Raw genomic sequence first — 27,459 nt, 5'->3', positions numbered from 1 at the left:
GACCACCTGTGATCAAAGTACGTCTAAAACAGCAGCAATGACTGAAGATACAGAGAATCTGTATCCCTCTCTGTGTTCCTTCTGCACCAAGTCTAATGTTTTTCCCCCCTTTTATTATTATCAGTAATCAAAAGAAGTGTCAGCCAGCAATGTTTTTGCTCAATTAACAGCAGATCCATCAGTGCCTGTTTCTGCATTTCACAATCAATTAACTGCAACACAGGCTGTACAGGCAATCAATCACGCTAAGTTTAGCACATTAATGAGGTTGTGGAGTTGTCTGGGTGTACTTGGTGTTCCACCAGCCAAACCCATCATTTCTCGTCACACATGACATATTGTGACATGCTATCAGAGCATAACGTGTGCGATAAAAAGGGGGTCAACTACGACTTAAAACACAAGATGAAACATTTAGTTGTATTAAACAATAAGAACTCCTGTATATTTTTATTTTTCCAGAAACATAAATGACAAATGTCAAACAAATCTTTGCAAAACAAAACAAACAAACAAAGAACATTTACTGCCACCTACTGGCCATGCTCAGGAATTACACCGTGGAAAAGAGTAAACATTTGTGACTTTTCCATAAAGGCTTTGCGATGACTACTTTAATATCTGAATGATTGGCTCAGTGCTGATGAGATAGGCTGGGGACTTAATGTAAATTCTTCTCCACTCAAACCACAAACATCTTTAGGTGGGTTACTTTCCGAGGCCAGGTTCTGACATTTTATTCCGAAAAGGAGTCGCTTTCACACTACACTGACGTTTGAAGTCCCCAGCACTCTCAATGGGGATCTGAGTGGGTGGTAAGTGGAGAAGGAAGCCTCTTCCTCTTCCTAAGAAAGGAAAAGTGCCGTTGGATGGCTGCTCTTTCCCAAAGAGCCTTCCGCTTCCCATGAGATCCATTCGTACTCCTGCGTCCCCTCTGCCCATACCTGCTGACAGAGAACAGTTGATGGACTCTTTATTGGTGAGGTCTGACACAGTGGCAGGAGCAGGATCCTGAGCATCCACAGCAGGCCCACTGGTGACCCTCAAAGGGCTAGTTGCAGACTGGTTAACAAGAAGCTCCTGTGGCGATGGTGAAGGAGATTCTACACTTGCAGGTTCAGACACATCTGGATGGTTTTTCCTTTGGTCTTCTTCTACAGCAGGTGAGGCCTGGGATGAAGACTGAGGTTTGGGGCTAAAGCGAGCCAGCAGACCCTGCTCTGTGAGTGGATAGTGACTGGAAGCCCACTCGTGCCTCTCGCGACGCATTACCTCCAGCTGCCTCAGCTCTCTGGGCAACTCCAACACACTTTCCTGTGGATACAAACAGTTGATTGGGACGGTTACTGCTAACCTTTAAACTTCTGCAAACCTCACATGTCAATTAAATACTCAAAGCAGTTTAAATCTGTGCAATGCTTGAGTAAAGAAAACGCCAGATTTAAGACCTTTACAGACACACAATTAGCCCGCTGTGATCTGTGGATGTTATATTTCAATCTGAAATCCTGCAACACATTAGAGCTGATAAAAGGAAAAGCAAAATGTTTATTTTTGGCATTTATTTTTAACTTTTTCACATAAACTTATATTAGCTATATTAGCCATTTCACATGCAACGCAGGGTACTGTAAGAACAATTGAATGAAAAGTGTTGACAATGACTTGTGGACTTACCAATAACTGGTAAGGACAACCTTACCACGCTGGTCTACAATAACATTTATTTAATGATGCATAAGTCTGCGTGAGTGCAGATCATTAATATGTAGACACAACCGAGAAGACTGCATTTATCTCATGTGCTTTTGTGAATTGCACAGCTTAAAAATCATCTGAGAATTGCATCATATCGCATAGACCCCGTTTCTTACCTCAGCTATCATCTCTTTCCTTATTATTCCCAATCTGGAAGAGAAATCTCTCTCAGACATCTTGTACAAGGGCAGAGGGCAGCATTGACACTTTAAAAGATGGATGTGGGTTCTGTGTTTGAAAATTCTTCCAGTTGTACTCTATAGGAAAGCAGCCCTCGGATCTTGCTCTGTGAGCTCACCAAACACTTTACTGATGACTATATTGGCTCACTCACTACTTTCGAATCATGCTGAATAAAATATAAAATCCACTTTGTGAATTCTGAGCATTATTTAGCCACCGTTATCAGTGTAGCCGTCACAGCAATCACTGAGACATCAAAGTGGCCACGTCCGTCTTATACACTTTCTAAGAGACAGGCCCATACTCTGTGTTTTACTGATGACGGAGGAAAGAACCAAACATACAAATGTGCAGTTACATCTCACTAGAATCAATGCCATACATTTTTACCAGATATGAAAATACTGTACATAACATGCAGAAATGTCTTTCTGTGTGCTACCGACTTTTGACTGGAGCAAAAAACTGAAAAGGATTATTTCTTTGAAGACAGCTAATTGTTTCTTAATTACCCACCATGCCAACATGCGCCAGTTCATCGGGCTGGTAATGGCTGCTGCTGAGGTAGGAATCAACCAGAGCCATGTAGTCTCTCATGAGCGTGTCCAGCAGGACCAGTCTGAGCGGCTGTAGGTGGATCACTGATAGAGCCATCACCTTCAGCAGGGGTAACGGACAAGGCCGCATGTGCCACATCTTGCTTTCTTCCTGCAAAAACATAAACCTGTTATAGCACCAAATACCTATACAGCACAAGAAAAAAATACCCTGGATAGGTCTGTGTGGTGTACCTTAGTGAACTGTGACTTCATCTGAAGAGACGAAAGCTGGGAGGGGGGCACCCTCAGATGGAGACTTAACACCTCATGGAGAGTGCTGACTCTGTCAGGAAGGAAACCTCCCGTCTCTGAGGAGAAGCACATGACATCTGCCACCTAAAATATTTAAAGAAGACAAAAAAAATGATTTCAATCAAACAGACAAAACAGAGACACATAAAATGAAAAGAACAATATGGATAATTTAGAGAATAATCTAAAGATTAGCAATAATGTGCACACTGCGCACGTACCTGAGCGTCAAAGACATTTGCCAGCTTTACTCCAAACTGAGCGATCAGACATCCAGCAATGGCTCTGCAGTCATGGATGACCTATAACAAATATCAAACCAATATGCTACGGTAATCATAATCACTGCCATAATTTTAAGAGAGCTTCTAATGCAGTTATTTGTCACCTTTAAAATGTCCTTGCTCTCCAGGATCATAGCGAGGCCATTCTTAAAAGCCCGGGCTCCGAGTAACAGGACATCAAATAGGTATACTTTGTTTTTAGTGGCAATCTAGAAGAATTAGGTTTAAGTTATTTTCCTTTTTCTGTCCTCATGATGGAGAAGGAACAAAAAACCAAAAGACCGACGACCTTCTCACCTGCAGCCAACACAGTCGTCCATTCTTAAATACCTCAACTCCTTCTGCTCCCACACCGATCACGTGCTGTTTCTTGATGTGCATTATCTAACACATTTGGATACGGTACATGGGTCAAAGAAATCTGAGTCATTTACACAGTAGAAAGCAAACATCAAATCAACTTACAGTAGGTCCGAACTTCTCATGAAACTCATCAACAACTACGTAGTTGATGTACTCTTCATCCTCCTCGTCATCATCTGCAAAAAGAAAAAGAAAAATCCTCTCAAAAGTGAGACGTTCAAAACAAATGTGTAGCTCAGGGTTGTCTAACTCACGTTACCTAGTGGGCCGGACAACCTCGTGTCAATGCGAACGGCACATGTAACCCCCGAGACGACTCAATATGAGCAAAAAAGGGCAATTTCAACACTACGTCAAATTCTTTCTGCACAATAAAGAAATGCTGTTGTAATAAAGGAAAATAATCCTGTCAGGACATCTTTTTTGGCTTAATTTGTAAGAAACAAACAACTGTGTTTTCACAACTGCATAAAATTATAGAAAAGAATCTGGTACCAGATATTCCTTTAATTATAAAATTTAAATTTTTCAATAATTTACTTTGATTTTTTTTTTTCTTTACCGTGGGTAGAAAACAAGCAAACATGTAATTTAGGTGTTCATCTGTTACTTAATTACTTTGGTGTAGTATAAATGACCATTAGCATACAGGCCTCCTTCATATTTTCCAAACCCATTCAGGACCCCGGGCCTTAGGTTTGACACCCCTGGTGTAACTGGTTCATCATTAGCTTTAGTGGAATAAATGAACTCACCCAATGTGCCTGTCTTCCTGTATGGCTGAAACTTTGCTACATCCAAGTGGTCCCTCAGGTCTGTGATGGTGAATATTTCTGTGCACAGTTTTGTACATTGAAATTTATCACAAGCCGGGGCAAAAGGCATTCTCACCAAAAGTGGCACCTCATGCATGTCTTACTTACTCACGGTCACCGTTCCCATCACTGGTAAATTCCACTGTTGAATTAATTATATAAAAAGTCAAGCCAGATATCAGAATGGACAATGAAAGAATACTGTGCAGCTTGGTACAAACCTGTTCAGGTATTACTTTTCATGAGTGAACTCACCATTCAGAATCTCATGGCCAAAGAAAATTTTTGTTCCGGGAAACCTCCAGCCATCACTACTGACAACTGCAACAAACCAGAAACCACAACTATCTTTCCAAGACACTAATATAAAGTCTTTAGCAGTTTTACTCTCTTATATTACAGAAAGAATTCATAAATAAAGTACAACATTAATTAAAAACATCTAACCGTCCGCCAAAATCAAAGCTTTGTTGGGGTAAATACGTTTCACGACCCCGAAGAACGATGAAGTCTTGAGGATCAATTTGATTCTCGCTCCCTTGAAGTAAGTCAGTAGTTTTACATCATCCACAACCATTTTAAATCATGTACGAGCTGTTTCAAGCGAATAAAACAGTGTATTTGTTGACTTGGAGATATCCTTATCCCTAATCAACGGTTAGCGGCTAGGCTGTTAGCTGCTTGCGATTAGCGCGCTGGCCGGGAATGTTGCGTTCATGAGCTCGTCGTTACTTAATTGTTCGAGCGCCTTGACTCCATAAAAAAACATCACCAGAAAAAAACAACTAACACAGTTTTTAAAATTACATTTACGGCTATCGGAAACTTTGCGTAAAGCAACAAACCGATTTTTTTTTTATTTTTTTTTAATTTCTGACTGTAGGGACGCTCTCTGGGATTAAAAAATGTTTTTGTTTCCCATGACAAATGAAGGTAACTCAGGTAAAGTCAGTTATGGGTCGTGCTTACGTATTTCCAACATTTTAAAACAAGGATGACAGAGTATTGAGGGCAACGAGTGCCAAAATTATTATTATAATTATTTTTAATTTAATTAAAATGGGAAATTATTAATTAATTTAATATATAAATAAATGATTACAATTATGTTATCATCATTTAAACCACTTGATAAATTATTTAGTACTCTATTTCCATTTTTAATTAATTAATGACCCATTTAATTAACAATTCAGTTGTTAAATTCACTCGTGACCCTCCATAATCACGAGTTCAGCTCAATTTTCGTCAAATGAGCATAAAAACCTCGACAAAAACAGCTGCTACAGAGGTTGGTGGTCAGACCCAAGTTCAATTAATCTCCCTGCTGAAGGGAAACTGTGATTTGAAGAAAAGAGCTTGCACAGAAAGTACTGTCTTCTCCTGGATGGTGATTGATGTATTTGTACAAAAGATGCTGAGGCTAATTTCCAGTACCTGCAAAAGGACATCATCCTCTCAGCTGGACAGCAGATGATTCAATATATCCACCAGGGGGTGTCCACAGCTCAACTATTGAGTTAACGGCTGCAGGTCCAAGGTATTTGACTCTTTCTTCCTTGAATGTGACGCTCTGTGACATCATTTACACCAATGACCACTGACTACCAGAATAGCAACATAGCCTACTTGATGTACTGTGTGACTGTCGGTGTCTTATTTTCTTTAATCATCAAATGTCATTTTCATGTTTCTAAATTTGCACATTCACTTGGAGTGCATGGCAATCAACAGATATACCTAAATTTATCACATGTCTGAAACAGTGCAGCTTATCAAAGAAAAGTACCTGGCATGTGTTTAAAAGGCTACCATTTTCTTTCACATCAGGATCCTTTTTCTGTTTGTTTAAGGTTGGGTGGAGACTCAGAGAGCAGCAGTATTTTCAAGTAATAGAAAATTAGTGTGTGTGTGTGTGTGTGTTTTATCTCAAGCAGCACATTTCTACAAGTAGCACTGGGATAAGATGAGTGAGAAGTTTGCTTCAGAAGTGCACTTAGATGCATGGGGGCAAGTTGTAAAGGTATCACCAAGCAGTCCGATAACAGCAGAGACACAAAAAAGGGTGCAGATACACTATCTTATCACAAGCAGCCAGCTGGTCTTTACACATATTCTCATGACTTCACTCTGCCCCATGAGCTCAAACTAACACATGAACCCAAGCTGCTGGTCATCTGTAGATGGCATGCATGTAGTCATCTATTCAAAGGGAGGATATTCCGGTGTGCAGGAAGCAGAAAACCTTTTGACCTGAGTAATCCTGGGTGTGTGAGTGAGAACAATGGACCAGTGTGTTAATTTTCACATTTAAAATAGCCCAACAAACACACACACACACACACACACACACACAGAAAAGTACAAATCATTTTTTTTAAAGATTATAGATAATTAGATTAAACCTGCACAGTTAAAATGAATACAGACAAATACATAATAACTGGATTTCAAAACCTTTTATACTCATACCTGTCGTCTGGCCAATGGGGGAGGCTCATGTGTTTAAATCCGTTGATGTGGAGTTAATAGCGCTTTGATGCCAGTCGAATTCACTCAGTCAAGGGGCATGATTCACATTGCAAGTGACGTTGATAAACACGAAAAAAATCTCTTGTCATGAACAAGCATTACAGAAGGAAACAATAATCATCCACTAAGATGTTTTTAAACTCCCCCTTTTCAGGTTCAGGCGTGCACCTTCCCCTCACAGCCATGCAGACTAAAGGGAACTACGTACAGGGAGTGGAGATAGTAGGTTTCATGACAGAGATGCCTCAGCTTTTCTTACATCACAGTCTTCACAGATGTGTATGCATCCTTCTTTTATGGTGTTGTGAAAATTCAAATGCAAAGCTCCAGAGCTGATTTAGTATGATTTGGATGATCATTTGTTTATCTGTTTATGACAGGGGGTAGAACTAGAGGATCAAACTTCTCCAGGCTTTCTTCTTACCTTTAACTTGCCAGCTGGCCTGAGTGTAATTTAGAAACCAACTCAGGTACGTCCCATTTCTCACTTGAGGAAAAATATCTCAGAAATGGGCTCCAGTTTAAAATTAATGAGACTATTTTCAATTTAAAACGTTCAGATCTCATATAATCGTGGCCTCTGGAGTAAAATGTGAGCAGCCATAATCCCCCTATCTACGTTTGGATGAAGGTGATAAGACTTCTTAAAACTCCTGAAAGATTTCAGGAAACATCTTCTTTGGACCACCTACAGCACAATAACACAATCCCTGATTTAAGCTGTAGTGGTAATGGAACCTGCAACCTCTGTTATCTGTTAAAGGAAGATCCACCCTTTCCTGTTCTGCAGAATGAACAAACAACATCTTTTAGTAAACCAAAGGAAGAATCACATTACGCAGTGATTATCCAGAATGTACTCATATTAAAGGGATATTTTAACCTCTGGTTATGTGAATATAATGTGAATTGTTATGGAATAGCAGAAAAATAATATGTGATCAAGTTCTAAATCATTGTTAGAGTGCCAAAAGATAATAGGAACATGTGCTTTTCATTTTCTTGGATGGAATGACTTCAACGAGCCCCCCCTGCGCCGCTTCCGTGATTAAAATCTTCAAGTATAAATCTAGAACACGACTTTTGACGCAAGTATAATGACTAGTGAAGCGCGGAGTCCACTCCGTGTGAGTGACAAGCCCGACAGCAGCAGCACGGCCGCCCACTCACAGACAGGCTGGGTGAATCTTAATTGTGTAACGTTCATTGACGAGTCAGCACAATGCTTGTGAGACCGCGGAGGCGCACCGAGCCCAGCAGAGCGATGTAATGCTCCCATCGAGGAGGACACAGATGGACAGCCTAGTTCAACCGCTCGTCGCCCAGTACCTCGCAATGGGATGTCAGTCAAAAGAAAACCAAAACGAAAGTATAACATCAGAGGAAAAGGGCAGAGACGAAGCGTAAGTCGGCTCATCTTTTTGTGCTTTTACTGAGGAGTTTCTGGTTGGTTTTCTCTGGTGAAAACGTGGGCACCTGCTCGAAGGTATAGGAAGGTTATTCCTACTATCAGCTATTTGTTAATAGTAAATGTGGAATTTTGGCCAAAATGGTGTCAAAAACTGATGCTTTCCACTTGTTATTGCGCACAAGCGTGTTCAAGTTCACCCGCTTCTCTGCGGCCAGACCTGCTACGCTTGAAGCGCTTACATGCGTAAAACTGTTCCATTTGTAAGCTCTTTGCTCTGGTCACTCGAGAGTTTTATGTGGATGTCCGCAATCAGCCGGTATTTCCCCAAGTTAAAGGAAGGAAATGAGAACAATGAATAGCAAAACACACCACGGGGGTTTCTTAAGTGTAAATAACACCTTCGAGTTGTGTGACTGTGGGACAAATCCTTTCATGCGTGTGGGCTAATAACCCGTGCTCTCGTAAAATCATGGTTTAAGGAGTGTGCATGTACAGTCATACATGTTAATAGCAAAAGGAGAAAGGCACGCTTTCACTGCAGTTAACCCTCCTGTACCTCCTCCGCCCCTCACTGTTCTTCTTGTGTTGGTGTTTCTCAAGGAGAGTGACTCAAGGATGCACCTCCAGGTCTAGAGTTTCTCCTCCAGGTCGGCCTCACAGGTTCCACAAACCTAGCCCGGCCCATACCCCGCCGAGTAAATCAGTAATGCCTCTGGGACACCTCACCAAGGGCGCAACCTGGGAGGAGCTCATCCAAGCCTGCCTGCAGTCTTTTGGTAAGTTAGCGCTGACCTTCTTGGCTGGTTTGTTTTACAAGGTGAAGTCCTGCAGTGAACAAAAGACTCCAGAGGGTGTTTGTGCTCTGTGGTTGTGTAACAGGTTATGCAGTCCTTCGGATATCAGAAGACATTAAACCTTCAGGTTAAGCGAGATCACAGAATGTTGTAGCTTAAGGAGTCTGTTTTTCTCACCACTTTCTCTCACCAGCAACAAGTTTAGGCAGGCCTCTAAAGAAAGAAGGGAGTGCCTCGTGTTGGAAAGTAAAAAAGTGATTTCTTACCAAGGCTGACTTTATTTTTGTTTAGTGTAAGATTTCATGGTTTGAAGATAAAGTCTCTTGTCGGTCTGATTTTGTGCCTTAATGTTGAGGGACACGGTGTTTGAGGCTTGCTAATTTTTTAGAAATGCTTTTTGCTGCACTCTATTAATTGTGCATTAATATTTCACTGGCTGCATGATATATAGAGGGCGTACTTAAATGAAAGAACAGCACAGCAGTGATTGTGTAGGCTATAGTTGGATCAATCAAGCAGATATCATTGGCTTCATCGAGTTGTCTGGAGTGCTCTTTGAGTTATGGTGATTGCATCTCTGAAGAGACAAGCTTTCAAACTGCCGTTGCCTGGTTACGCAAATGCAGCAAGAGCAGTGGAGAAGTGTTACAATGGACTGCACATAAAATGACATCTCATAACTACATTCATCTGCAGAGATGCAGGTATTAATCACAGTCGGCTTCCCGTTGGCAGGATACAGAATCAATGGGAGGGGTTTTAGCCCTATAGACCCCGTACGCTTGAAAGTTACACCCTCAGTGTGTGACAGTGTCTCTCTGTCAGGATAATGTGTTATGACTGGGGTTTTCCTTGCACAGCCTCTCCTGATAAAATGCATCACAGTTCTGGTCCTCTTGACTCACATCACAGGGGACCCCTAAGGTCCTCGAGTCCTGCCACCTTTTCAAATGTGAGAGTGCACGTAAGAGCTATTTGAAGGATTACCGGATGGCAGCTTCAAGCCTGGCTGAGCTGAAAGGTCAGATCCCTGAACGGTAGTCCTCAGATGCTGACCAACCTTTGAAATGCAGAGCACTGCGAGGTGTGGATCAATAGCTGTTGACATCATCTTTCTCCTTGGACCACACCGGGCTGTGCCGACCGCTCAGAACACACCCATATTTTTTTTCTGTTTTTGTTCTTGCTTTCTTTTTTGTTTATTACAGTACTGCTTGCATTTAATTTGCCTCTTTTTTGCAAATTTGGCAAAATATTTATAAGCCAATAGAATAAGACGCGCTATATAAGTCAAGAAACAGTGGTGGGGTTTTTTGGCCTGATGGAAAGTCTCAATCTTCACAGCTGTGAAGAAAACAACACTTTGTTTATCGCATAAGAATCTTTTTATTTTTGTATTTATTTACCCATCTACTCCCACATAAACGCGGGTGCAGATGTTTCAGTATTTATTTAATTTTAATGTTTTTGTTGCAATGTATCTACTGCTTGGACACTTCATTAACTGACATCAAATCCCAATTTGTAGCTATGTAACATTAATGGTTATTTAGCCATGACATTTAGCTTTTTTTTTTTTAATTCATTGCAACTGGCTTTCTGTTAAAATGTATTAATTTTGCTTGCTCATGACTTTACATAACTACATATTGCATACAGATCACAACATCTATTTCACATCTTTTGCTGTTAGATAACGTTTTAAGTTACTCTTTCATTTTTAAGCTGTTTATATTCAGAGAGCTTTAGCCTTTAGTTTATTTAACCACTTAAATCCACTTTTAATTCATCCTTTTCTATTTGTTTATATGCAGTTTTTTTTTTTTACTTTACTTTCTCCATCTAAGTAGTTTTTTTTTGTTTATTTGTTTGCTTTTTTCCTGCTTGGGAATCACTGTTGTAAAGTACGAATGGAAACAGTGTTGTAGACACAGTTTCACAGAGTCCTAAATAATATGGAAGATTTTGCCCAGAGTACATAGAGATGGCAATCTGACTCGGGTTCTTCTAAAACAAAAGGACCGTCCAATCTGATAGCCTCTGTCAAAACAAGGAAACATAAAGTGCATGTTTGGATCGGCCGATGAATGTCGAAGATAACCTTAAAAGTAGGCCACCGGCCGCATGCCCACTGCAGTGTTTATCATCATTCGCCGGGCAGCAGCTTTCCTAATGTTCCAGTCACTAACAGCCAGTCCGGAGGGGATTTCCTCCCACAATTAACCCTGCACAGGGAGGGTTAGTGGTTGGAAAGTTGTGAAAAAAGTATGGCGTAATTGTTTGCCTTATGGAGACTCACAGCCTCCTGCTGTGCTTTATTTTACAGTAGGTCTGACTCTGAGTGTTAGTAAGTTAAGAGAGTATTAACTGATAATTTGATTAAAGCAATCTTATTATATTTGTGTTTACCAGAAATGCCAAGAAGGAGTGGGAATTGTTCTGCATGCATATGTCTTAACTTTAACTGCACCAAATTTTTGCAACCTGTATCACATGTGTCATTTTATAAGCAGCCCTGTGTTTTTCTTGTCTCTTTTACTCTCTTAATGACTTGGAGGGTAAGGTCACTGACATTCGCTGGGTTTAGATGGCAGAGCCTGCGTGTTACAAACACAAACACACCAGATGCAGGATATGAGGGATGGATTAGTCAGCTGCGGCAGCAGTGGCAAGTTGCTTACAGATAACAAAGATTAGAAAACATGTTGCCATGGCGTCCAAGGTATTTCCAAGGTGATATTGTTTAAAAGTGGGTCCTCAGACGCCTGATGTCCTTGATGGTGTAAAGACACTGGCAAAGCTTAAAGGGAAACAGCACGCAGCTTGAGACTTCGCAAATGTTGTTCTTAAGGTTTTCAGCCCATTTTCAGGGACCACAGGGGAAGAAAGACACAAATAGTCTAGAGCTGCTATTAAATTCACTTCCTTTTTACGTCAACTGCAAATTTACGGAACGATACAGTCATTTTTGAATTTGTGCTGAAGATGAGTGGTTTGTTTGAGTGTGTGGGAAAATCACTTTTTGTGCTTAAGAGGTCATTGATAAGAAATTTGTCTTTCTTTTCGCGGTTTCGAGATGTCAGTCATAGCGTGGAGTCAGACGAGCAATATAAGGAAAAGGTGGTCTGCATACAAAGAGAGGAAGTCAGATACATGCAAGGAAAAAGGAAGCAAAAAAAAAAGGTAGTGAGACAGGCGAGCAGCAGAAGTAAACACAATCAGAGGAAAAGGTAAGCGTTCAACGGAAAGGTAATGGCACGAGAATGTGGGCATAAGTTTAAGCTAACTGTCTCTTGTAAAGTGATGAAAATGTCTATGCTGGATTTATGTAGTACAAAGTAAATGAAGAAGGAGGAGGGTATTTCTTTAACATTATTGATCCATAGACCCTCATCCCAACAACATATCTAGCATGCAAGACTATTGGCTGGGGATAGGGTGGCCAAGCGTCTCATATTATTCTGGACTTTACAGCATCTTTATCTCTTGTTCAGCATGCTGACATAATGTCCCACATTTTGATTGGCTCCAGTTTGCAAAGTGAACACATATTATAGGAAATGAGGGGCTTATGTTTGTGTGCATCGCTGCTGAAACTCAAAGATACCACACAGAAAAGTAGCTGAAATAACAATTTGCAGTTTTAGCAGATGCTGCAAGAGAAAAAGCAGAAGACGCAAGAGCACAAAGACTGTTACGTGAGTCTATAAACACGAAGTTTCACTTGAGTAAAGTTGTGAAAACACTGAAATACAATATTTGGTCTTCACATTATATGAATGCAAAACCTATATAGCTTGCAAAATTTGTGTGTTTATTCTGTTAGTTCACAATATCAAAATTTCAAACTACCCCCCTCAGCTTGGCCTGCATTTTCCCACATAAATATACATTTTGATCCAGATTTATTTGCTGTAAGCAAGAAACATCATGGCAACATGTTATTCTGTTTGCCTTCAAAACATCATCAGCTATGCGATTAACTTTCTGTGAGAAAACTGTGTGATGGATCTGAAAACCACATTTGAGTTAAACATGATGCGAAACCAAAAGGGGGTTTATCTTAGTACTAGTAGCGGCTTCTGTATTTTAAAAAAATATGTATATACATATATGTGTGTGTGTGTGTGTACGGTGGCCCTGAGAGGCCAAACGGACTGCATATATGCCATCTTTGAGTCATTTGATATTCATTTGATATTCAAAACCCACCAGCCCCCCAAAAAAGCAACAAAAAACATGCCACAAACCCCCATCTGATCTCTGATAATCAAACAACAACAGCAAAAAAAGCAGCTCTAATAGTACATTTTAATGTGATGTGCTCTGGTTGATTGTATTTGATGAAAGGCAGGCAGAAGAATTCTAACCATCAGAGCAGGTTTTATCTGAGAGGGTGACGTGTGTTTTTGTAAACCTCCTCCTCTTTACAGCGGCGACGCCTAACTCGAGCACGTGTGCGTTCGTTTTCTTTTGCAGACGCAAACGGATGTGTAAACGGGAACGGCCACTTGCTGAACATCACCCTGACCATGCACCGTCACCTCATCTCCTCCGGTGATCTGCTGGACAAACTCGTCTCTTTATATCCTTTGCGGAGTGCATCATAAAAGCTGGGGGGGGAAGCTGCTGTCACAAGGCAGGGACGTGATTCAAACAAATCAGCGGCCAATTCTGGGCAGAAAATGTAGACCAAGATCAGACCACTTGTTCTGCCGTGTGCTGCTTTCATTTGGTTGTCAACAGCAACACGCAGTCAAGTTCATACTTGGCTCACAATGCAGCCTGTAGCTGTCAGTGTGTAAAATGTGATAGGAAAGTGGCAGTTCGTGTTTGCTCCTCCTGTCAGACATTTTAGATTTTGTACATCAGTTGCTTTCAGTGTGCAACTTTCCTCTATTCTGAGCTGGTGTATTCAATAGCGGGGAGTCTATTACCTTTCTGCATTTTGGTCTCTTTCAGAATGTTTGGTTCAGTGCTTTTTTATTTTCTCTGCTTCACACCGAAAAAAAAACCCATGTTTTTTTTAATGCCTTGTGACTTGTGGGGAGGATCTATAATCTCAGCTTTCATTCAGGAAACAGCAGTGGCATCACAAAGCCCCTCAGAGGAGCTTATCAGCCCCACGGTGAGAAAGCCTTGTGGTTTCAGGTGTTAATTACCTCTGCCTCTTTCACATACAAGTTCTCTCCAGCTATATATAAACACAGACCTAAAGAGCCCCCCGCTCGCGCAGACCCACGTCAATGCACGCACGGCCGAATGGCCCTCTCTGCTATTTTTAACCCTCTCGTTCTGTGCCCGAGACCCAAAAGGATGCATCAAATAAATACAGTGTGTGGGTTAGGATCAGGGAAGAGGCACAGGGGGCCATTAACAGTCTTCATCACAGTCTGGCCTTGGAATTGCGTGGGCACTTCTTCTGCTCCTATGACGCAATTAGCCTTTTTATGTGCTTCACCGCAATCTCGTTCCTGCCAGCGCAGAGCTATACTGTCGGTTGGATATAAATTCACAGGGCGGTGTTTTTCTGAGCAACATGTGCTAAAAGGAAGGCAGAGTGACCTCCGCAATGAATAATAGCCTTTCGAGCTGACAGCACTGTTTAAACTGCCGCGCGTTTAAAGATCCGTCGCAAAACAGTTTTGCTACAATATACGAGGCACCGATTCTGCGGTTTCTTTGTGCATTTTGTTGTTCTCTTACCTCTGTAAGCCAGAGTGATTCATTCCGTGATGCTCATCGGGAGTTTTGCTTCATGCAGTCGCCTCCTCCCACATTAACAAATGTCACCTGTGTTTGCCTTTTCAGTTTAGTTTTTTTTTATTAATGAGTTTGTTTGCTGGAAAGAAGTTGCACAGTCACATCAACCATATGTTCATTATTTACTCCAGAAAAAAATAGTCTAGAATAACTTGCTGGCAAGACAAGCAGCAGTGAATCCAAGCTTTAACTTTCATATTCATCAGGTTTATGCTCATGTCACTTGCTCCTTAACTGAAGTCCTCACATTTAAAACGGCAGTAGACAGCGAGCAGCCAGCAGAGTGCCAGAGGATATGCTACCTCATCAGGTCAGTCCCACAAATACACCGACTCAGAGTTCAATTTGGCTTGTTTTTACATCTCATTCACACTGGTATCCTTCTTTACTCTTACAGGCACTGGATCCAGGAATTCTGGATGATGTTCCGGTTGCACCACAGCTTGTCAGACAGCCTGGATGAGTTTCGGGATCTGATCCGAGAGCACGGACAGGAGCGACTTTGCTCTCTCCTAGAGACCAAATGGATGTAAGTGTTAATCTCCGGCCAGCTGGCCAACTGAGACATTAGGTCTACAGAACTCTCGGTTGCTTGTTGCAGTCATAAAAGTACTGAAATCAGTCACGATCAAGAATAGAGACTCTCACTATGAAGAACACAGACCCGTAGTAAGCATGCTAAATCTTCCATTTTTTATTGTTGTTGTTGTTGTTGTTGTTGTTTTTTATCATTTAGGTTGCTGTGATGAAACTGGACTGCACAGTTTTAAGTTAAATACTCAGATTGATGCTGCAGCTAACTCTAATTACAGGGAGTGCAGAATTATTAGGCAAGTTGTATTTTTGAGGAATAACTTTATTATTGAACAACAACCATGTTCTCAATGAACCCAAAAAACTCATTAATATCAAAGCTGAATGTTTGTGGAAGTAGTTTCTAGTTTGTTTTTAGTTGTAGCTATTTTAGGGGGATATCTGTGTGTGCAGGTGACTATTACTGTGCATAATTATTAGGCAACTTAACAAAAAACAAATATATACCCATTTCAATGATTTATTTTTACCAGTGAAACCAATATAACATCTCCACATTCACAAATATACATTTCTGACATTCAAAAACAAAACAAAAACAAATCAGCGACCAATATAGCCACCTTTCTTTGCAAGGACACTCAAAAGCCTGCCATCCATGGATTCTGTCAGTGTTTTGATCTGTTCACCATCAACATTGCGTGCAGCAGCAACCACAGCCTCCCAGACACTGTTCAGAGAGGTGTACTGTTTTCCCTCCTTGTAAATCTCACATTTGATGATGGACCACAGGATCTCAATGGGGTTCAGATCAGGTGAACAAGGAGGCCATGTCATTAGTTTTTCTTCTTTTATACCCTTTCTTGCCAGCCACGCTGTGGAGTACTTGGACGCGTGTGATGGAGCATTGTCCTGCATGAGAATCATGTTTTTCTTGAAGGATGCAGACTTCTTCCTGTACCACTGCTTGAAGAAGGTGTCTTCCAGAAACTGGCAGTAGGACTGGGAGTTGAGCTTGACTCCATCCTCAACCCGAAAAGGCCCCACAAGCTCATCTTTGATGATACCAGCCCAAACCAGTACTCCACCTCCACCTTGCTGGCGTCTGAGTGGGACTGGAGCTCTCTGCCCTTTACCAATCCAGCCACGGGCCCATCCATCTGGCCCATCAAGACTCACTCTCATTTCATCAGTCCATAAAACCTTAGAAAAACCAGTCTTGAGATATTTCTTGGCCCAGTCTTGACGTTTCAGCTTGTGTGTCTTGTTCAGTGGTGGTCGTCTTTCAGCCTTTCTTACCTTGGCCATGTCTCTGAGTATTGCACACCTTGTGCTTTTGGGCACTCCAGTGATGTTGCAGCTCTGAAATATGGCCAAACTGGTGGCAAGTGGCATCTTGGCAGCTGCACGCTTGACTTTTCTCAGTTCATGGGCAGTTATTTGGCGCCTTGGTTTTTCCACACGCTTCTTGCGACCCTGTTGACTATTTTGAATGAAACGCTTGATTGGTCGATGATCACGCTTCAGAAGCTTTGCAATTTTGAGACTGCTGCATCCCTCTGCAAGATATCTCACTATTTTTGACTTTTCTGAGCCTGTCAAGTCCTTCTTTTGACCCATTTTGCCAAAGGAAAGGACGTTGCCTAATAATTATGCACACCTGATATAGGGTGTTGATGTCATTAGACCACACCCCTTCTCATTACAGAGATGCACATCACCTAATATGCTTAATTGGTAGTAGGCTTTCGAGCCTATACAGCTTGGAGTAAGACAACATGCATGAAGAGGATGATGTGGACAAAATACTCATTTGCCTAATAATTCTGCACTCCCTGTATATTTAGAGAATAATCTGCCAATTAATAAATAGTGATGCAAAGAGTTGTTTTATATATATGTGAGAAATATCAGTTTCACGCATATCACATGCTTTATTGTGTCTGATCAACAGCCCAATACTAAAGCAGCAACATTAATAAAAGTGGTAGATACTTACATTTGTTAAGCTAAAATCATTGAACTGTAGAATTAAAAGATTAAAACTGGAACAAACTGATTCAATCATATCCAAACTGCACGTTTTATAGCTGCACCATTTTTCTCTCCAGGAAGTGACCGCAAATAAATGTAATGAAACGCTCTGTGGGAGACTTCCATGAATCAACAAACAAACAAAAAAATCCATTTGCAGCTTTTCAGTTTATGAAGTTTTGCTGCTACATAACCTTTCTTCTGATGCAGTCACGTTTTGTTTCGTTGTGTACTCCAGAACCGAACGAGACTGGTCGTGGAAAGCCAGCCAGAAGATTAAAGCTAACAGCAGTAAAAAGAGGAAGGTGTCGCTCCTTTTTGACCACCTGGAGCCCATTGAGTTGGCCGAGCATCTCACCTACCTTGAATTTAAATCCTTCTGCAGAATATCAGTGAGTATAAACACACACCAACTTAAAAGAACAAGCGCACCTGTTTGTAGCTTATCATTAACACTCTGCTGTTTTGTTTTTGTTCTCTGTTTTTTTTTTTTTTTTAAATTACATTTACTAAGAACCATTAAGTGTTTCCTCCTGACAGGAAATGCTTTGCAGTTTCCGTGCAGCGGTTTATGCTCCTGTCTCTGCTCTCTTTGCCAGTTTGTAGACTATCAGAATTACATCCGCAGCTGCTGCATGAAGGACATCCCCGTGATGGAGCGTTCCATTGCGCTGTGTAACGGTGTCTCCCAGTGGGTTCAGCTGATGGTGCTAAGCCGGCCAACTGCTCAGCTGAGAGCTGAGGTTTTCACTAAGTTTATCCACGTTGCACAGGTAGTGGTTAAATCAACCCCCACTTCCACTACACATATACTTTCTGTGCTTACATTTCCTCTTCGCTTAAATCTATGTGCGGTTGTTCCAGCACCTTATCTAACTAGTGTTAACATGACTTTTGTCTCACTCTGAAAGCCCCTCACATGTTAGTAATTGTGTAATGCATATTCAGAGAGCTTGTAGTGATTCTCAGGAGCTGTGCTGCAGGCTTTTAGGGTATCCAAATATCTTACCGATAGAAAAATATTATCTGAATGCAAGCTAATGAAGTCACCAAGTGGAACACTCTTAAACAATGAGGACTTTGTAGGAGAAGAAAAGCAGGAAATGACTCGTGAGTGTAGTCTCTGATCAGAGCTGGCTTGTTAAAACCACTCCAACGTGAAGCTGTGTGCAGCCTGCTGAGAAGTGATACACTGGCTTTGGGGAGCCGTTAGGCAGGCTTGTACTCTGGAGGACCTCTTGCAACACTAATGCACCAGTCTGCTGCTGCTCACTGCTGTCAACCTCAAAACCCACGGGTGTGGAAACGAATTTCACACCATAATGCTCCAGTGACAGCAAGAACTGGAGAATTTATAAAAAATAAGAGAGGGAAAAGCATTTCCAAAAAAAGAGCGAACCATCAGAGTGCAGTAAGAAAAAGCCAACGATCTAAGTGGCTTATGTAATGCCACTGTTGCGGATTATATAACCAAGGCTACCTGAAACAAGTTTAATTGCGCGTTTATAAGTGTGTGTGTGTGTGTGCGTGAATGGACTGACGTGTGTTTCTTGTGCGTGTCCGCCAGAGTCTGCACCTTATGCACAACTACAACACACTAATGGCGGTGGTGGGAGGCCTATGTCACAGCTCAATCTCCAGACTGAAAGACACCACGTCGCACGTACCGAGTGAAGTCACTAAGGTAAAGGGTAACTGGCAACGCGATGTCCAGTTCATTTAGAGTCAAGGATCAAAATACTGGAGAAAAATAACTGTAGCACAATGATAAAAATGATTTCATTCCCCAGGTACTGAACGAGATGACAGACCTGCTGTCCTCTTGCAGAAACTATGACAACTACAGACAAGCTTACAACAAGTGTACAGGTTTTAAAATCCCCATCCTGGGCGTCCACCTCAAAGACCTGATCTCAGTCAATGAGGCCATGTCGGATTATGTCGAGGACAACAAGGTGAACGTCCAGAAGCTCCAGGCCCTGTACAACCACATCAACGAGCTGATCCAACTCCAGCAGATCCCACCCAGGCTGGATGCCAACAAGGACCTGGTTCACCTGTTGACGGTAGCGAACTGCTCGCGGCAACTTTGGGTTCATTTGAAATTGTTATGCAGCTTCATGTGATTCAGCAAGTAGCGCTGAACACATACAAAGATGCAAATGAGTGCAGCATGTGGATTGTCTTTTTCTCGTGTGGGTGTGATTAGAGTCTATGATCTATGAGTGTGTGGGTGACAAGCTGAATGTGAATGAGAGTGAGTTCAGATTGCTGTATTGTTGTATTATCTGAGTGCAGTGTGCTAATCCTACTTGAATGACAGCATGCCCGTGAAGAGATAATAATTACCCCGCAACCTGAATTCACCTTCACCAAAACACGTTTCAAGGAGAAATCTAGAGACCTTTTTCTCATTCTGTTTACCTTCCATGCAGCAATAAGTGGCTTTTTAATGTCTTGCAGCTATCCTTGGATCTTTACTACACTGAGGATGAGATTTATGAACTGTCGTATGCACGGGAACCCAAGAACTGCAAAGCACCTGTGAGTGATGGCAACAGACACGATTTAAGTAAACATTTGTTTACCAGCTGGAAAAATTCAGCATATCAACAAACTAATAGATTGTCTTGGAAAGCAGGATTATTCACTCTCTTTCTTTAGAGAGAGCAGCTGTTTATCTTGGCCTAATGCAAAGAGACAGAAACCGCAAGCCTTTCACCTCTTTGGGACCTGAGATTGGTTAAGCAAAAGTGTAATGATGCTTAACGGAAGCAAAGGCTTATTTGCTTTCTCTCAGAGCTGAGAATATAGATTTCACTGTCTCTTGTGTGTGCTAAAAATGAAGCAACTACTTAGTCTGAAGACTGAAAATAAGAAAGTGCCTAGCCTGACATCTAGCCTGACATCCGTGCAACATTGTTGAAAGTGAATTTTTATGCTTTTGTTAAACTGACTAACTTAAGCGCAGTAATTAGCCTGTAATGTCTTGGTTGTTTCACCCATGCACTCAGAAAAAGAGTCTTTGCCCTCATAATTTAAATGGAATTAAATTGCTTAAAGTTGTCGCCATTTGGGCCTTATTTTATGGAGTGTATGATAACTGAAACTCCTTTGGTCAGATGTTATTTTGCATATCTCCTGAGACTTAGTTTTTAATGACTGTTTCTTTTTCTTTAATCAGCCAGCCACACCTTCTAGACCTCCCGTGTTTGTGGACTGGGCATCAGGAGTGGCTCCTAAACCCGATCCTCGAACCATCAGCAAACACGTGCAAAGAATGGTCGATGTAAGCGCTTCCCTTTTTCAAGCCTCCACAGTTTTCAAGCCTCCTTATTTCAACTATTCTCTTGCATGATGCCATCCTGACAGCCTGCCTTCCCCGCTATTGTTCGCTAACAACTGAGCAACAATGCTTTGTTGTCATTCGCAGTCCGTGTTCAAGAACTACGACCACGACGAGAACGGCTTCATTAATCAGGAGGACTTTGAGAAAATCGCTGCTAGCTTTCCGTTTTCCTTCTGTGTCATGGACAAAGAGAAGTGAGTCTCTTGACAGGTCATGTATTCGCTCAGAGGCTATTTATGACTTCAGGGGAGAGGAAGCAAAAGTGGCATTTGTAGATGTGTAGTGGCGAGTTTAGCAACCGGAAACATAAAATAGCTGCGGAATTAACCATAAAGCTGCCGCTAAATATGTACATGAAAACCAGCACAACTGGTAGGCAACCGGTGCTGTAAAAAACGTTGTCACTAAGTGGTATATGTTTTTTTTTTACAACCACTGGGCAGATGAGTGGGTGTAGCCATCTATAAATATGGAGAGACATTAATGAAAAATTTAAAAAAAACCTACAAAAATAACATGTAAATTATTACTATTAATAGATTTTTAGTATATCAGGTTCTTCTGCAATCGTCCTGTATCACAGCTCTGTTTCCTCTTTTAAACATCAGCTTACAATATATGTGTTGTGGTTTTTTTCAGGGAAGGCCAAGTCAGCAGAGAGGAGATCACAGCTTATTTTATGCGGGCCAGTGTCATCTGCTCCAAGCTGGGCCTTGGCTTTGTCCACAACTTCCAGGAGACCACTTACATGAAACCCACCTTTTGTGACAACTGCTCAGGATTTGTAAGGAAACACAAACCTCCTTGGTGCTGTTTTCTAAAAAAAAATGTCATTTGGGTTTTGCTCTTTTATGTTTAGTCACATAAATGTTGTTCTCTCTCTTTTCTCTCACAGTTATGGGGTGTCATCAAGCAAGGCTACAGATGCAAAGGTGAATATGGTGCTCGTGTAACTTTGGTATCTCTGGCCAAATGTCAGTTAACTCAAATACTTGGAGAGGTACACTCTGTCTTGTGGGGAGCAGGTGAAATGGAGTGTGGTTTTTCGTTGCGTTGCATGTTGCTAGTTGAACCTTGCAGCACATGACAGAAAGAGACTGCACTGAGAACCACAATTTTCTTCCCCCTCCCCCGTCCTTCTAAAGATCTGAGAACTATTTGTTTGCTTGACAGTAAGCATGCAAAAACAAGAGTCTGAGAGTTGCATTTGCAGAACAGATAGTGTTCAAAGAGAAGTGAGAAGTCAGTTTATTGAAGCTAGATCAACTTCGGTTCCTGTTGTGACATGTCGTGCATTCTTTTGGGCCTGCACAGACTGCGGGATGAACTGCCACAAGCTGTGCAAGGACCAGGTGGCGTTTGAGTGCAAGAAGAACACCAAAGTGACCAACGCCACTGACAGTCCGACCCCGAGCTCCACGCCGGTCACCACAGGCACTTCAGAGGGTGGGTTGTGTTGATGGGGTACACCCGCATTCAGTACTGTTAATCACGCCATGCTTTTCTTGCACATGTTACCGCACAATCTCACCTCAAATATGTAGACAATAACAAATACCCGGCATGGAGTAATCACTAATTTTCTGTATCATGTGCCATCTGCTGGCGGAAAGTTTTTAAGCCACTTGTTCATTGGTGAGACAGTTTTTGTTTCCTGTAATCACTGCCTCCGACACTGCACAGAAAATAAAGTTGTTTTTTTCTCATCTGTGCCAAAAAGAGTTTGCAATAGCTGTAAGAAAAAACAATTCTTGAACGCAAGGTCAGGTCTGCTGTGAGGGTGATTTCCCTCCATCTATCGCTAGGAACAGTTTCACTTACAGTAAAACTCAAGCTGCCCACCTGCTTTAAAAATGCTTCTATATTCGGAGCAGAAAAACTTTCGCTTTTGCTTATTATAGGCTGACTAACTAAGAGACTCAGGCTCTTTCAAAATTAGTCTTTCTGACGTACTGTTTTGTCATATGGTGTGATAACTGATCTGAGCCATTTTCTTTAAGGATCACTGATTGCTCTTTAGGCATAAAAGTTACTTTAAAGAGGAGCTTTTTAGTTAATAACATGAAATAAAAGAAACCAAAGAATGTTTTAAACTATGAGGGTAATCAAAGTTATATTTCAAAATATGTCCAAATCTACTACAATTATTTATAATATTACGAGGATGAAGATCCATTTTACTGTAGTTCAAATGGTAAATGGGCGATCTTCTACTCTACTTGCACACTTTGTAAAACATGCCTCATTCAACTATTCACACCCATTCATTCTACGCCTTTTCTAGTGCTTTATATCTAGCATTCACTTGCATTCACATTCTAAAGAACGCATCTTAGAGCAACTTGGGGTTCAGGATCGTATTCAGGGATACTTTGGTATGCAGACTGGAGCAGCCAGAGATCAAACCTCCAACCTTCCAATTAGTAGATGACCTGCTCTACCTCCTGAGCTACAGCCACCACATAATTGGTAATATACACTCTCTGGCCACTTTATAAGGTACACTAGCAGTTCCCACTAGTGGTTTGGCCTTTTTATTGCATAGATTCAACTAGGTGCTAGAAACATTGCTCAGAGGTTTAGGTCCATTATTTGCATGATAGTGTCACACAGCTGCTGCAGATGTGTCGGTTTCATATACATCATGCAAAGCTCCCGTTGAGCCACATTGCAGTAGGGGCTTTATGGGACCTTTGGGCAGCAGAAGACCGCTCCTTTTATGCCCATCTGCTTGTATTTGTATGCAGAAGAGCACGTGTTTTGCATTTAAAACATATTTGTGATAAGTGAACAGGTGTGCCTAGTAACGTGGCAAGTGAGACAAATCTCTGTTTAATATTGTGAACAAGACAGTGTCTGGAACAATGAATACCAATATTAAAGTCAATACGTGGTCTAAAAGTAAGTTTAGAGTCAGTGCAATGTAAATATTTTTCTGCTTTCTGAAGGAGAAAATATTCAGGCTATGGCAAAAGATTTTAGTTAAAGGTTTGTCTTTACGCTAAAGAGCATAGAGTAAGTTTTTTTGACCTACTAAGCAATAATTTGTTAGCTGAGAACCAGGTTTGAAGAGTTTTAAAGTCAAAGTGCAGAACTGTTGAGGTTGTAAAACAGAGGTCTTTGATGTATAGACAATAGTGTCATCTGCGTAAAGTTGCGTAGAGTAATTCGTTGAATAGAACACAAAAAGAAGTGGTGCTAGGATAGAAACTAGCAGCACCCCTTGCTGCTGAGTAATCAGATCCGATTTGCACCCACTTAAAAACTGCACGCTGCTTTCTGTTGCACAAATAGGACTTAAACCACATCAATGCCTGTTGGGAAAGAACAATAGCATGGAGATTGTCAGTGAGAAGATGCTGATGAACCAAGTCAAACGCATTGGTAAGCTTTGTAAGACGACCGTGATCAGCAAAAAGGAATCATTAGACAATTTTAGCCCTTTAATTTTAGTTGTATCATATTTCATACATGAGCTTTTGAGATCTCTACATCATCAACGTGATTTTTATTTTTGTTTTTTTAGAAAAATGTGTTGTATACAATCAGACACAAGCAGTGCTACTGTGAGCAATAAATTGCACAAAAATGTTGGATGTAGCTCATGGTTCAGGTTTTACAGGGCTATGAGAACAATAGCTATTTCCGTCTGTTAATGTGCATTTTGAAATTAACAGAAATAATTACTAGGCGTGTCCCTCTGCCCAGGTTCAGAAGAATGTCCTTTCCCCTACCCTCCGGATGACAGGAGAGACTGGAGCCCGGACTCCCCAGTCACTTCCAGGTCGAGGCCTAGGAGAGTCCATAGCCATACCCAGACAGATGGACCTGAAGTATCGCCCACCTCAGCTTCTCTCTTAGTCCCAGCAACACCCACCCTCACCTCATGTCCCAGCCCAATACCCCAAAGAAAACAGCGATACTGTGCCAAATGGGAAAACAGAGCTTCTGTTGTGCAAAAGCCTAAAGAGCCAGAGGAGGAGAGCAAACCTACCTACGAAACTCTGGAACTGGTGAGTATCACACTATGAATTATACTCTACTTTTATGCACCATATCGCCCACTTGTTATTTTAATATAAGGTTTCTTTAACAGGAGAACCAGAAGCTCCGTAAAGCTAATGAGACACTACGTAAGAAACTAAAAGAGGCAGAGCGGGAGGTGGAGATACTAAAGACATTGCTGAAGAGGCACGCTCTCCACCCAGTGGAGGAGGACTCCTCCTCTTAGACTTATACATACACTGATGCTTCAGCAAGGGGACTGGTGCTGCCTCCGTGTGGCAGCAGGTATGAATCCTGATTTGATCATGAACAGTGCAAGTATTTATCAGTATAATGAGATGAAGATAACGTGATATAAAAGGGAATACGCTGCACAAGTTGTTTTTATCAAGGAAGGAAAATCTGTGTGTCACCAATAATAATTTAACAATTTTATAAAGCTAAATACGGTGCAATTTAACAACTTGTTGTTTTTTTTTAATGCACATTTATCCAAATTACTTTTTAGTGGGAAGATGGTTTAAAAAAAGGCTTTTTTAAATTGCAAATCTGAAGTAAACAGGACAAGCCCCTTTAATGTTTTCAGCAGCTTGGAAAGGTGACAATCAGTAGCTTGAGCATTACTTAATTTATTTAGCTAGTGTGCAAACACAAGGCATCATTGAATGAAGGAATGCAGTATTTTTAGAGGGGGGGAAAAGGCATTTGCAGAATGTGTTTGATCAATTCTTGATCAGTTAATGAGCTTAGCTATTTATGTTAAACATAAAATGGAAATCAGAGGCTGCAGTAAAATGTGTGAGCAGCGGAGAAGGTCATCAAAAAGTGCATGTCGTTGCTAGCAATGACAGGAACCCACTGAGCTTAGAGCAGCAGAATGAAAGTTGTACAGATTGCTTTATATTGTTTTCGCTGCTCATTTCAATGCACAACATGCTTCTGTCAATATTTATTGTGTGAAACACTACACACTTCATAAGAACAGTGAGATATCGGAACATTTTGTACAGTATAGTGGTACTTTCATGGAGTTATTTATGCTTATGTTGGCTTCATATTGATACTTAAAAAATGGCTGGTGCAGCCATGCTATTTTGATGTAGTGTGGCCCATCGTGTGAGTGTTGTACTGTGAGCTGAGATATGTGTTTGTGATGTACATGTAATGTATTGTAAATACAACGTATACACTGTTCCATTGTACTCATGTCGAGGTTCATCCTATTTCTCAGTATTGTTCTCTTATTGTTCTAATAAATAATTCATATTCTATAGTAAACATTTTCCTGTGTTACTCAGTGTGACCACCGGGAGTCACCAAAGCATCACCATAAGAAGGTTTTCAGATTCATTTTGGTGATTGCTGGTCTTCAGTTTCTAAACATAGAGGTATTCTGCGAATGCTCGAGTTAGCTGTTGTATGTCTATTTCTAAGAATGTGCCCTGCAAATAATATGAGTGGTAGTTAACTTCAATAACATCTTTTTTAATGCTAGGTTTAAAATGTATCGTTTTTAACAACATCCACTACTAGTTAAAATAAGTAGCACATCTCCAACACATTGTTTTGCAAGAATCCACAGACTTGTGCTGAAACAAACCGTTAAAGACAGCATGTATCACCCCGTCTGCCAACTGTGCCAATCTGGCCTGTCCCTAGAGCTTTGCTGCAGGTAATGAGTCTGACTCCACAGTACATGTTGGCCAGTAGATAATGAGAGGGCAACTGTCTGCTGTTGCAGGAGGAAGGACTCAAACGAAGGACCTAATAATTCTCTTTTTTTGTCACTGCTCACTGCAAACAGCAGGTGATTTATACACTACTATATTCCCGGTGCTGTGATTCAGCATGTCTATATTTCTATAGCTGTATTTCATCAGATAAGAAGGCAGCTATCTGAAAGTATAAAGCATTTCCACATATATTGCATCTGTATTGTTGCCTGGACCAGGATAGCCTCTTAGGCACAGCAGCAGTTCCCAAGCCTAGCCTTGTGGTGACAGCTAATTTACTTTTATTTGAATGTGACATCCAGCTGCTGGGGAGTAGCTCCTCGAGTCTACCAGGCTCCATGCACACTAATGCTGAATAATTTCCAATACCATGGCTGGCTGAGAGAAAGTGACAGAAAGAACACGTGTTAAACTTGAGAGAAAATGTCATCTCAAAGGCTGCTTTTTTTCAATCAAGGCTGTGATAAAAGCTCGAGAGGAGAAATGTCTTTGCCCCGGTGTGCTAAAGTAGTCGTCAAAAAGATAAATATATCAGACACAAATCCACTTACAAACCCAACAGAGACTGTAAACATAACACATTGTGGTGCATTTAAGTCTGAAAGAGACCGCAAGACACATGTAGGCTAAGTGATACAGAGTATGACTTCCTTCTCCGTACACTAAGATCAAAATATGACCAACCAATTAAAGCAGGCAGACTGAAATGATTTATCACCCAGACATCAGTTGCTGTGTACTTGGGGGAATTGGGCCATTGTGAGATATCCATAAGTTAACTTAATGTGCTAAGTCTAATGAACACACTCTCTAAAACTAATCAGACAAAGATGTGAGCAGACCATTTTATGTCCCCCCTGATAGCATGCAGAAAACACATCGGGAGCACACACAGGGGACTTTCCTTTCAAACACGAACAAGCGCCACCGCCGCAGTGCCTGTAGGATACAGGAACACCACAGCCAAACTCAGCTCCACATATTCCCTTGATTATTAAACAGAGTTCATCAAGTTCTAATGATGGCCAAAGGACCATTGTGGAAGAGCAG

The 27,459-nt window shown here is 41.2% G+C and overlaps 2 protein-coding genes across 4 annotated transcripts; one reads left to right on the top strand and one right to left on the bottom strand.

Moving 5' to 3' along the window:
* Positions 1-403: 403 nt before the first annotated feature.
* Positions 404-12,678, bottom strand: exd1 (exonuclease 3'-5' domain containing 1). The gene is made up of 12 exons (XM_040042085.1): positions 12,668-12,678; positions 4,702-4,894; positions 4,510-4,575; positions 4,363-4,396; positions 4,195-4,272; positions 3,542-3,615; positions 3,374-3,460; positions 3,181-3,285; positions 3,014-3,094; positions 2,733-2,876; positions 2,458-2,649; positions 404-1,314 (listed from the first exon to the last, which is right to left on the bottom strand). Exons 3-12 carry the CDS (start codon positions 4,510-4,512, stop codon positions 709-711), a joined length of 1,404 nt encoding a protein of 467 aa, XP_039898019.1. The 5' UTR covers positions 4,513-4,575; positions 4,702-4,894; positions 12,668-12,678; the 3' UTR covers positions 404-708.
* LOC120740018 (RAS guanyl-releasing protein 1-like) lies at positions 7,896-25,954 on the top strand. Of its 3 annotated transcripts, none has more exons than XM_040042082.1 (17): positions 7,896-8,189; positions 8,798-8,973; positions 13,471-13,576; positions 15,002-15,064; positions 15,152-15,283; positions 17,561-17,714; positions 17,922-18,095; positions 18,890-19,006; positions 19,113-19,388; positions 19,786-19,866; positions 20,507-20,611; positions 20,756-20,865; positions 21,311-21,455; positions 21,567-21,603; positions 21,986-22,117; positions 24,380-24,684; positions 24,768-25,954. In XM_040042082.1, the coding sequence occupies exons 1-17, from the start codon at positions 8,056-8,058 to the stop codon at positions 24,900-24,902; spliced, it is 2,382 nt and encodes a 793-aa protein (XP_039898016.1). In that variant the 5' UTR covers positions 7,896-8,055; the 3' UTR covers positions 24,903-25,954. The 3 variants fall into 3 exon arrangements, with proteins under 3 accessions (XP_039898016.1, XP_039898017.1, XP_039898018.1); XM_040042083.1 differs by having other exon boundaries at positions 8,074-8,272; XM_040042084.1 differs by lacking the exons at positions 7,896-8,189; positions 8,798-8,973 and adding an exon at positions 10,817-12,689.
* Positions 25,955-27,459: the final 1,505 nt, after the last annotated feature.

The sequence above is a fragment of the Simochromis diagramma genome, unplaced genomic scaffold (assembly GCF_900408965.1).
Source record: "Simochromis diagramma unplaced genomic scaffold, fSimDia1.1 OVJJ01000304.1, whole genome shotgun sequence".
Taxonomy (NCBI): Eukaryota; Metazoa; Chordata; class Actinopteri; order Cichliformes; family Cichlidae; genus Simochromis; species Simochromis diagramma.
This window is presented reverse-complemented; position numbering and strand designations above follow the sequence as displayed.